Source organism: Drosophila miranda (assembly GCF_003369915.1).
Source record: "Drosophila miranda strain MSH22 chromosome Y unlocalized genomic scaffold, D.miranda_PacBio2.1 Contig_Y3_pilon, whole genome shotgun sequence".
NCBI classification, from domain to species: domain Eukaryota; kingdom Metazoa; phylum Arthropoda; class Insecta; order Diptera; family Drosophilidae; genus Drosophila; species Drosophila miranda.
The window spans coordinates 2,064,411-2,075,817 of NW_022881625.1; the positions used below are offsets into that span (position 1 = coordinate 2,064,411).

Consider the following 11,407-nt stretch of genomic DNA (forward strand, 5'->3'; position numbering starts at 1 on the left):
ACGCGTCCACGGCATGTGCCAAGCCAAGGGCAGACGCCCCTAAATGCGCCAATTGCCAGGGCGCCCACATCAGCGCCTACAAGGGATGTCCGGCATTCAAGGCAGCAAGGGGCCGCCTTCTGTCGCACCGAGTGGCCATGCAGGAGTTGCGTCGCAAGCGCAGCTCGCTTCTGCAGCCATTGCCAGAGCAGCAGCCACCAGCAAAAACAACACCAGCACATCCAGGGCGCCGACAGCAGCAGCAGCAACAGCCAGCTCAAACGCCAGCCAATCCCTGGCGCGGACAGCAGCAGCAGCAGGCAGCATGGACGCCACTCAATGTCTCCTCTCCTGGGCGACGAAGAGGACAACAACATCAGCAGAAGCAGAAGCAGCAGCAGCCAATTCAGACAAAAAAACAGACGCCTGCTGCCTCTGGCCCACGCACTGGGCGACGACGTCCAGAGCAGCCATTGAGCCGTTCCCAGGCACCACAACAGCAGCAGCTACAGCAGCCGCAGCGCGAACAACAACAGCGACAGCAGCAGCAGCAGCAGCAGCAGCAGTTTGCCAACAACCGCTCCCGGCAGAAGATGCAGCCGAAACGCCAATCTTTCGAGGGATCCTGCAGCCAGGCACTGTTGGAGAATACGCAGAGGATGACGCGATTGGAAAAGACGCTGGAAGTGACGATGTCACTACTCACCTCGCTCATCCAATCCCAGGCAGTGACGGCAACTCCAGCAGTTGCAGTTACATCGGAAAATCCACCAACAATGGCAGCAGCAACAGTGGTTGCCCCAGCTCCAGCAGCCAGGCGGTCAAAGAAACCACCACGATCACAGCCACCACAAAAAACGTTAGGGCCAACGCCAGCCGCCATTCCAGAGACGGCTCCTGAAATGGATGAAGAAAATGATGACGATGAAATGTGGAAAGATGACGACTCCATGGATGACATTAAGGCCTACGCCCGCAACATGAGGTACCATCTTGAGAACCAGATATCCTGGAACGCTGTGTACTAATTGGACACATCTCTGCCACTGCATTGGATTAAATGACAAATGCATATCACTCGCATGCCACAACAAAAATGAACAACGGACGCTGCCGCCATCAAAGCATTCAGAGTGCCATGTGTACCTGGAATGGAAATACACACACACACACAAACACCCATTACACTTGGGCGGCCGGACCTGTGCCGTTCGAGTAGGTGTGTCGTGTCCGCCATCGTCCTTAGTTGGTGGCCGGATCCAGTGCCAACGGCATTCAGAGTGCCAAAGGAGCTGGAAAGGAAAAGCAAGAAATTAATCAGCTGCAATTACGATTAAAATGACACCGACAATACTCTCCGCTACACAGACGCACACACACAAACATCCATTACACTTGGGCGGCCGGACCTGTGCCGTTCGAGTAGGTGTGGCATGTCCGCCATTGCCCTCAACTGGTTGCTGGAACCAGGTGCCGTGGCATTCAGAGTGCCATGTGTACCTGGAATGGAAATACACACACACACACAAACATCCATTACACTTGGGCGGCCGGACCTGTGCCGTTCGAGTAGGTGTGTCGTTGTCCGCCATTGCCCACAGCTGGTGGCCGGACCAGTGCCACTCGCTCTACATTAGGGCCACAATTGCCGACGCACACACACACTCACATCCATTTCACTTTGGCGGCCGGACCCGTGTCGCCACAGTAATATGTGTGCCGTCTACTCCTGGCTCCCAGCTGGTGGCCAGTGCCACTGGTTCTCCAAGAGGGCAGCCACAGCCACAACGACGACGACGAGGTGCTAATTGCACCTACTTCTGACGACTTCGGATGACGCCAATTTCGACGATCAGGGGGACGACGGGGTCGGCCGGTATGCAACGCAATGTCTTTACAAGCATTGTGTTTTGCTATGCCGGCCGATACACCCCTGTTTCTTGTCTTCCCTGTAATTATAGAAAAAAAAAAGATATAGACATTATTTTAAATTGTTATGTTTATTGTAATATTGTTAACGTAAATCAATTGTACCTGTTTTGTCTCGTCTTTGTTCCAGTGTAGTATCTCTTTTATTACCTGTTTTTCCGTCGTCTTCACCCCAGTCTACTACTTATCTGTATTGTTATTTCTGCAAGTGCTTGTCTCTTTTTTTTTTATTTTCCACGCAAAGCACCTGCATTGTTTACCTTTTCTCTTTATCTATTCCTCAATTGACTACGTGTTGCAACACTGCATTTTCTGAATTTTCGATCTCATTTCTTTAACCCCTTCTTCCCCCCCCCCCCCCTTGTTATTTTCGTAATTAGTGCGGTTCTCCGACACCCCACTACAAAATTATTACAATCTGTGATAAAAATCTTCGGCGGCAACGGTGCTGACAATTGATTATCGGTTTCAAATCGACTTTCAAATCAGCATCAGTTGCCGCCATACCACCACCACTACGGCCTAAATTGAGCCAAAAATGCTAGTCTTCGCATAAAACAATTACGCCCCCTATAAACTGCCCGCCCACATGTACATGATACATTCCTAGTCGTCTGCCCTCAGCAGGTGGCAAGGGTAGTAGAGGGGACTGAAGACCACTCACCGCATTACAGCCAACAAAACATCAAGTTGACGAACTCACAGGGGATTGCAAATCAAATTTTTAAGTTAGGGGGAATTACAAAGGGAAGAGACAGCATACTTTTGAGCGTGGCCCCACTTTACTTTCTTGACTCACACCACACACACACACACACACACTTGACACACTATTACACACACTTGACGAGTCCCCCTCCCCCCTCTTGACAATTCGTACTTTTGGAGCCTTTTGCCCCGATCGTGGATTGGTCTCGAGTCTGGGTCTCTGTCCAAAGGAAAAGTCGTGTCGTGAACGTTGTGGAGTCGAGACGTGTTCGAGGTTTAGTTTAGTCCCTCCGTCAAAGTGCCGAATATTTTGTGTCTCTCTCTTTTTCCCTTCCCCCCCCCCCCCCCCCCAACCCTTCTGGCTAAGGGCCTATTTCGAGGTTACAAGTGTTTCGTTGCTGCAGTATTATATGTTTGTAAAGTTTATTGTGCCATCAAATGTACTAGTGTGTGTTTGAAGTGTCGTTTAAAGTTTAATTGTAAAACAAACACAAAAATGTACATAAATTAAATTAAGACATATACTGCCCAAAAAAATATTAATAAAGCAACGCGCTTGGTTGCTGGCGGCTCACACCCCAGCCTCTCAGCCCCTCCCCTGTGGAGCACTGAGAGCCCTCAACCCAAAGAGGCTCGTTGCTCGTTGCTCGTTTGAGAAGTCGAAAGGTTTACCCAGGAGACGGAAAAGCCGGAAAAAGATACGAGAAATGCCTGCAAAGAAAAAACTTGAAGGCAAAGCTAAAGGTAAAGGAAGTACTCGGTTCTGCGGCCATCGGACAGTCGTTACTCATTTCTCATTTCGTCTCATTTCAGCCGGGAGTATACCGGGGGATACAGGATCTGTGGCAACCGCGACTATGGTTCGGCGCCAAATGCCGCCGCGCGCCTGCAAGAGCAAGAGCCAGAGCGCCGCCAGGCCCAGTCTTAGTCCCAGCCGCCTGGCCAAGAAGCCCAGCCTGACGCCGACCACCGGTTCTCAGGCGCCATCGCAGTCCATCGCAAAGTCGAGGCCCACCGGTCTCGAGACGATTTTTGAACGGCCCGGCAATGAGGACGACGGGCCCACCAGCAGCCATGCCGTGGCATTCGGCGAGTGCCAGCGCCGCGTCCTCGCCCTGGGTACGGGCGAAAAAAAAAGAACCCTGTCGCAGAAGAGCTGCCTGAAGGTGCGCAACACCCGGCACATGATGACACTGCGGGCGTCCCGCACTACTTTGGACAGCGTAATGCTCGGGGGCTCGGACGATGAAGGCGAGTCGGTCGGAGTCGCTCCCGCAGTCGCTCCCGTAGCTGCTCCCGAAGTCGTTCCCGCTGGAGGAAATGCCGGTACAAATCAGCCGGCACCATTCGTGCTGCGCACCAGCAGGAGGCTCAAGAGTCTGCCTCCGTTTTAGATTGTTGCACCTTCCACCCTCCAAATGAAGGAAAAAAAATAAAGAAAAGAAAAGCAAAGAAAAGAAAAACCCTCTACAGAATGTCTCTTTTGCTCTCATTGTAAATTGAAGCGCCTCTTTCGGCGGAACCTACCCCAAGAGCGGAAAGCGGAGATCAATTAGAATTGTGAACCCCAAAGCGAGCGATTGATACGATACACTCACGAGTACTCATGCCCAAGCCCGAGTACTCTGTCCAGCATCCACATCGGGGAATCAACATAAATGGGTGGCTCCGCGGACGGTGTTCCAGCAGTCGCGCTTGGGCGGTCCGAGTGAGCAGTAACGGATCTTCTGCAGAAATCAGTGCATAGATACAGTATCTGAAGGATCAAAGTGTTGAAAATCAATTAAAAGGTGATCATCCATCCCACGACAAGGAGAGGGGGCAGGGGCGAATGGCGACACACAGATTTCTGTACGGGCCTCTGAAAGGGAATCGAATCGAATCGAATCGCTCCAAATTGGCGTTGGAATGTCCAATAATAAACGGTAGATTCTATTACTCGTTAACCCCGCGGGTCAATGAGAGAGAACTATGGCAAAAGATACAAAGTAGCTGCTGTACCGCTGCCACAGCCACAGATACAGATACATGCCTCTGAGAGTGTGGCAGTAATTGAATTAACCTTTGCGTTCCGTCTGTCTCTGTCCGTGTCTGTGAATAAATCGCGGGTCTTGGCTCGAGTAACACTATTCCTCCGTCCTTCGTCGTACCGATAGATGGACGAGGCTTCTGGCACGACGACAACCGATGGCAAGTCCCTGGATGAGGCGCCGGTGGCCGCAGGACTGGAGCCCACACAGCCGATCGGCTTCCTGCAGCTCTTCCGCTTCTCCACCTGCGGGGAGATCGCGTGGCTCTTCTTTGGGTTCCTCATGTGCTGCGTCAAGGCGTTGACCCTGCCCGCAGTGGTCATCATTTACAGCGAGTTCACAGCAGTGAGTACCGGGCACAGATACTCCCGCAGATGCAGATTCAGATACTCCAACCACAATCTCTCTCCCTTCGATTCTCGATTCCGTAGCCCTCTCCGCTGCCACGAACATCACCACGCTGTCGTTTCCCTTCACGATGGCCAACAGCAGCGGCGGCGGGTACACCATTCCCACGGGGACCCTGAGCATCCTTCCCATCGCGGCGAACGCCCAGCTGCCGACCATCACGACAACAGCCAGTGGCTACGAGCCCAATGACGTCATCACCACGATCCCCGTCTCGCTCTCCATTCAGCGCTTCCCCTCGTCCCTGTCCATCGTGGACCTGGCCCAGGAGCAGGACGGCTACAGCAACAGTGGCTCCAGCAACGGCATGACCGTGAGGCCGTGTGCGGGCGGCGGCGGCGGCATTACCACCACGGCCCTCCTGTCCGTGAAGCCCCTGAACGGCAGCGGCAACGGCAACATTTCGCGGAACAACAGCTTCAGTCTGAGCTTCAACCTGCAGGACCCCACAGTGCGCTCCTCGGTGCGTTCGGCAGGAGCCCCCACAGTGGATACAGTGGACAACTCTTCATCCGGTGGCACGATCGCCCTGCCCCAGAGCGGCGCCACGGCAACGGCAACGGCCACGAGTGCTACCTCAACCCTCGCCAAACACAGTCCCGAGGCCAAGACAGGAGAGGTCTATGTCTGAGCGGAGGAACAGGACACCTATTCCGACCCATCCACTGGATTATAGCTTTCGTCGTAGGTTTAAGCACCCCCTTCCAGAACCACTGATACGGTATTATCATCTAGGAAAGAGAACAAAACAAGAGTAATCCTCTCTTCGGATTGTACATACATATGCACACATCAATATACATACATATATAGCCCACAGACGATATCGTATCGTAATGGATCGTATCGTACGGCACACGCGAGGCTTTCTCGATAGTTGGGCGAATAAATTACGAATAAAATCTTTACCAAGAGAATCTCCATTATATTACCCGTGCAAACATTGGACCGTGTAAATACTTTGGAACCCTCCCCCCCCCCCTCCCCCTCTCCACAAAAAACATAATATGTGATATGCGATTATTGTATGTGTTTTTTTTTTTTTGTTCAAGCTATAAAATTTGTGCATCTTTAGGATTAATGTGGAACCAATCCATGTAGAGGATGGTAGAAGAACACAGATCTAAGAAATTCTAGGCTCCTTTGTACAGATACAGATACAGTTACAGATGATCGACGAGGCAGATGAAGCGGTGTGACACGTCGGGCGACTAACGAGCCCCTTAACTTGTTTGCCGCCCAACTAAACTGTTAAAAATTCTTAATTAACGCCAATAAGGAATACATTAAAATGCCGACGCCAAGCCAAGCAGCCATTTTCCCAACTCGCCCCACACACATTCACATTCCCCTTCCCAACCACTACCGACAAGCTTAGTTTCCTCTTTCTCGCCAATGTAAATTAAAATTCTGTGCGCCACTAAACATATATTCAAATCACAAACCACAAAGAGAATCATAAAACACAAAGATTTCTTAAACCACAGACTAACGACTACTGTCAACGCGGCTTCGCCTGTGTAAAGTGCGGTGGTTTCGTCCACCGCACCCAGCTAAATGCGAAAATTGCGGCGGTTTAACAACTTCTGTCAACGCGGCTTCGTCTGTGTAAAGTGCGGTGGTTTCGTCCACCGCACCCAGCTAAATGCCAAAGTTGCGGCGGTTTAACAACTTCTGTCAACGCGGCTTCGTCTGTGTAAAGTGCGGTGGTTTCGTCCACCGCACCCAGCTAAATGCCAAAGTTGCGGCGGTACGCACCCATCCAACTACAGGGCCTATGCTGATGCTGATATGAGGATCAGCCTTGCGCCGCCACTTATATGAAGCCCGCTCCGAGGACGGGAACGGACTGAAAAGACGCAATCCATTGTAAAAGAAAACACATGTTAATGTTAAGTCTAGTGTTACCTTAACTTTCTTTACTCAAAATACTTGCATAAAAATACCGAATACCTACCACTACTGTAACTAGTGTTACCTTCCCATTGTTCAGCCAAAAACACTGCAACTACATGTAAAATGTAAAATATGGCATGTATTATTTGAATTTAGTACATATACAAATAAGTAGACGGCGTATAGGAGCGGTGGCGCTGGAGTTCCTCGGCTGCTGTTTCCCCTCCTTGTAGCGTGGGTATTGGGATCGCTCTCGGCTACCATTTCCCCTTCGTGTGACAAAGGTATGGGATCGCTCCAGCCCTGGCTCTCTCTTGGCTGCGATTTCCCCTTCGTGTGACGTCGGTATTAATGCTAGTGATGCTCGTCGTGGTTCCTGTGGGATCTGGTTCCGTTGTTGCTCCCCCATTGTTTTAAGTGAAAAACTCTCTCTCAGTTTCGCGACGGCGGCCTCTCTCTCGGTCTCCCTTGTAGGCGTTGGCTTCGGGCTGGCCGGGGAGAGTTGTTGATCACATCGGCGTCACTGGTCGGAGTGGGAGAGATCCGACTATTCCCCTCTTCGTGGCTCTTGTTCTGGCTGCTGCTTCTCCATCGTGTAGCGTGGGTATTGGGATCGCTCTCTCTCTCGGCTGCTGTTTCCACTCCTTGTAGCGTGGGTATTGAGACTCAATAGTTGAATTGTAAAACAAACACAAAAATGTACATAAATTAAATTAAGACATATACTGCCCACAAATATTAATAAAGCAACGCGCTTGGTTGCTGGCGGCTCACACCCCAGCCTCTCAGCCCTCCCCTGTGGAGCACTGAGAGCCTTCAACCCAAAGAGGCTCGTTGCTCGTTGCTCGTTTGAGAAGTCGAAAGGTTTACCCAGGAGACGGAAAAAGATACGAGAAATGCCTGCAAAGAAAAAACTTGAAGGCAAAGCTAAAGGTAAAGAAAGTACTCGGACAGTCGTAACTCATTTCTCATTTCGTCTCATTTCAGCCGGGAGTATACCGGGGGATACAGGATCTGTGGCAACCGCGACTATGGTTCGGCGCCAAATGCCGCCGCGCGGCTGCAAGAGCAAGAGCCAGAGCGCCGCCAGGCCCAGTCTTAGTCCCAGCCGCCTGGCCAAGAAGCCCAGCCTGACGCCGACCACCGGTTCTCAGGCGCCATCGCAGACCATCGCAAAGTCGAGGCCCACCGGTCTCGAGACGATTTTTGAACGGCCCGGCAATGAGGACGACGGACCCACCAGCAGCCATGCCGTGGCATTCGGCGAGTGCCAGCGCCGCGTCCTCGCCCTGGGTACGGGCGAAAAACAAAGAACCCTGTCGCAGAAGAGCTGCCTGAAGGTGCGCAACACCTTGGGCGAACGCAGCACCCGGCACATGATGACACTGCGGGCGTCCCGCACTACTTTGGACAGCGTAATGCTCGGGGGCTCGGACGATGAAGGCGAGTCGGTCGGAGTCGCTCCCGCAGTCGCTCCCGTAGCTGCTCCCGAAGTCGTTCCCGCTGGAGGAAATGCCGGTACAAATCAGCCGGCACCATTCGTGCTGCGCACCAGCAGGAGGCTCAAGAGTCTGCCTCCGTTTTAGATTGTTGCACCTTCCACCCTCCAAATGAAAGAAAAAGAATAAAGAAAAGAAAAGCAAAGAAAAGAAAAACCCTCTACAGAATGTCTCTTTTGCATTCATTGTAAATTGAAGCGCCTCTTTCGGCGGAACCTACCCCAAGAGCGGAAAGCGGAGATCAATTAGAATTGTGAACCCCAAAGCGAGCGATTGATACGATACACTCACGAGTACTCATGCCCAAGCCCGATTACTCTGTCCAGCATCCACATCGGGGAATCAACATAAATGGGTGGCTCCGCGGACGGTGTTCCAGCAGTCGCGCTTGGGCGGTCCGAGTGAGCAGTAACGGATCTTCTGCAGAAATCAGTGCATAGATACAGTATCTGAAGGATCAAAGTGTTGAAAATCAATTAAAAGGTGATCATCCATCCCACGACAAGGAGAGGGGGCAGGGGGCGAATGGCGCCACACAGATTTCTGTACGGGCCTCTGAAAGGGAATCGAATCGAATCGCTCCAAATTGGCGTTGGAATGTCCAATAATAAACGGTAGATTCTATTACTCGTTAACCCCGCGGGTCAATGAGAGAGAACTATGGCAAAAGATACAAAGTAGCTGATGTACCCTTGCCACAGCCACAGATACAGATACATGCCTCTGAGAGTGTGGCAGTAATTGAATTAACCTTTGCGTGCCGTCTGTCTCTGTCCGTGTCTGTGAATAAATCGCGGGTCTTTGCTCGAGTAACACTATTCCTCCGTCCTTCGTCGGACGAGGCTTCTGGCACGACGACAACCGATGGCAAGTCCCTGGATGAGGCGCCGGTGGCCGCAGGACTGGAGCCCACACAGCCGATCGGCTTCCTGCAGCTCTTCCGCTTCTCCACCTGCGGGGAGATCGCGTGGCTCTTCTTTGGGTTCCTCATGTGCTGCGTCAAGGCGTTGACCCTGCCCGCAGTGGTCATCATTTACAGCGAGCTCACAGCAGTGAGTACCGGGCACAGATACTCCCGCAGATGCAGATTCAGATACTCCAACCACAATCTCTCTCCCTTCGATTCTCGATTCCGTAGCCCTCTCCGCTGCCACGAACATCACCACGCTGTCGTTTCCCTTCACGATGGCCAACAGCAGCGGCGGCGGGTACACCATTCCCACGGGGACCCTGAGCATCCTTCCCATCGCGGCGAACGCCCAGCTGCCGACCATCACGACAACGGCCAGTGGCTACGAGCCCAATGACGTCATCACCACGATCCCCGTCTCGCTCTCCATTCAGCGCTTCCCCTCGTCCCTGTCCATCGTGGACCTGGCCCAGGAGCAGGACGGCTACAGCAACAGTGGCTCCAGCAACGGCATGACCGTGGGGCCGGGTGCGGGCGGCGGCGGCGGCATCACCACCACGGCCCTCCTGTCCGTGAAGCCCCTGAACAGCAGCGGCAACGGCAACATTTCGCGGAACAACAGCTTCAGTCTGAGCTTCAACCTGCAGGACCCCACAGTGCGCTCCTCGGTGCGTTCGGCAGGAGCCCCCACAGTGGATACAGTGGTCAACTCTTCATCCGGTGGCACGATCGCCCTGCCCCAGAGCGGCGCCACGGCAACGGCCACGAGTGCTACCTCAACCCTCGCCAAAAACAGTCCCGAGGCCAAGACAGGAGAGGTCTATGTCTGAGCGGAGGAACAGGACACCTATTCCGACCCATCCACTGGATTATAGCTTTCGTCGTAGGTTTAAGCACCCCCTTCCAGAACCACTGATACGATATTATCATCTAGGAAAGAGAACAAAACAAGAGTAATCCTCTCTTCGGATTGTACATACATATGCACACATCAATATACATACATATATAGCCCACAGACGATATCGTATCGTAATGGATCGTATCGTACGGCACACGCGAGTCTTTCTCGATAGTTGGGCGAATAAATTACGAATAAAATCTTTACCAAGAGAATCTCCATTATATTACCCGTGCAAACATTGGACCGTGTAAATACTTTGGAGCCCTCCCCTCCCCTCCCCTCTCCACAAAAAACATAATATGTGATATGCGATTATTGTATGTGTTTTTTTTTTTTTTGTTCAAGCTATTAAATTTGTGCATCTTTAGGATTAATGTGGAACCAATCCATGTAGAGGATGGTAGAAGAACACAGATCTAAGAAATTCTAGGCTCCTTTGTACAGATACAGATACAGTTACAGATGATCGACGAGGCAGATGAAGCGGTGTGACACGTCGGGCGACTAACGAGCCCCTTAACTTGTTTGCCGCCCAACTAAACTGTTAAAAATTCTTAATTAACGCCAATAAGGAATACATTAAAATGCCGACGCCAAGCCAAGCAGCCATTTTCCCAACTCGCCCCACACACATTCACATTCCCCTTCCCAACCACTACCGACAAGCTTTATTTCCTCTTTCTCGCCAATGTAAATTAAAATTCTGTGCGCCACTAAACATATATTTAAATCACAAACCACAAACCACAAAGAGAATCATAAAACACAAAGATTTCTTAAACCACACACAACTACTGTCAACGCGGCTTCGCCTGTGTAAAGTGCGGTGGTTTCGTCCACCGCACCCAGCTAAATGCGAAAATTGCGGCGGTTTAACAACTTCTGTCAACGCGGCTTCGTCTGTGTAAAGTGCGGTGGTTTCGTCCACCGCACCCAGCTAAATGCCAAAGTTGCGGCGGTTTAACAACTTCTGTCAACGCGGCTTCGTCTGTGTAAAGTGCGGTGGTTTCGTCCACCGCACCCAGCTAAATGCCAAAGTTGCGGCGGTACGCACCCATCCAACTACAGGGCCTATGCTGATGCTGATATGAGGATCAGCCTTGCGCCGCCACTTATATGAAGCCCGCTCCGAGGACGGGAACGG

General features: G+C 51.8%; 2 protein-coding genes across 3 annotated transcripts; both read left to right on the plus strand.

The window, feature by feature from the left end:
• The first annotated feature begins 3,267 nt into the window (after positions 1–3,267).
• LOC117194671 (protein tantalus-like) lies at positions 3,268–9,107 on the plus strand. 2 transcript variants are annotated; one of them, XM_033399183.1, is made up of 3 exons: positions 3,268–3,360; positions 3,430–3,782; positions 8,291–9,107. In XM_033399183.1, the coding sequence occupies exons 1-3, from the start codon at positions 3,324–3,326 to the stop codon at positions 8,534–8,536; spliced, it is 636 nt and encodes a 211-aa protein (XP_033255074.1). In that variant the 5' UTR covers positions 3,268–3,323; the 3' UTR covers positions 8,537–9,107. The 2 variants fall into 2 exon arrangements, with proteins under 2 accessions (XP_033255074.1, XP_033255075.1); XM_033399184.1 differs by lacking the exons at positions 3,268–3,360; positions 3,430–3,782 and adding an exon at positions 7,804–7,883 and having other exon boundaries at positions 7,938–9,107.
• Positions 9,108–9,291: 184 nt separating this feature from the next.
• On the plus strand, positions 9,292–10,518 carry LOC117194672. The gene is made up of 2 exons (XM_033399185.1): positions 9,292–9,501; positions 9,588–10,518. The coding sequence occupies exon 2, from the start codon at positions 9,635–9,637 to the stop codon at positions 10,187–10,189; it is 555 nt and encodes a 184-aa protein (XP_033255076.1). The 5' UTR covers positions 9,292–9,501; positions 9,588–9,634; the 3' UTR covers positions 10,190–10,518.
• The last annotated feature ends 889 nt before the right edge of the window (positions 10,519–11,407 follow it).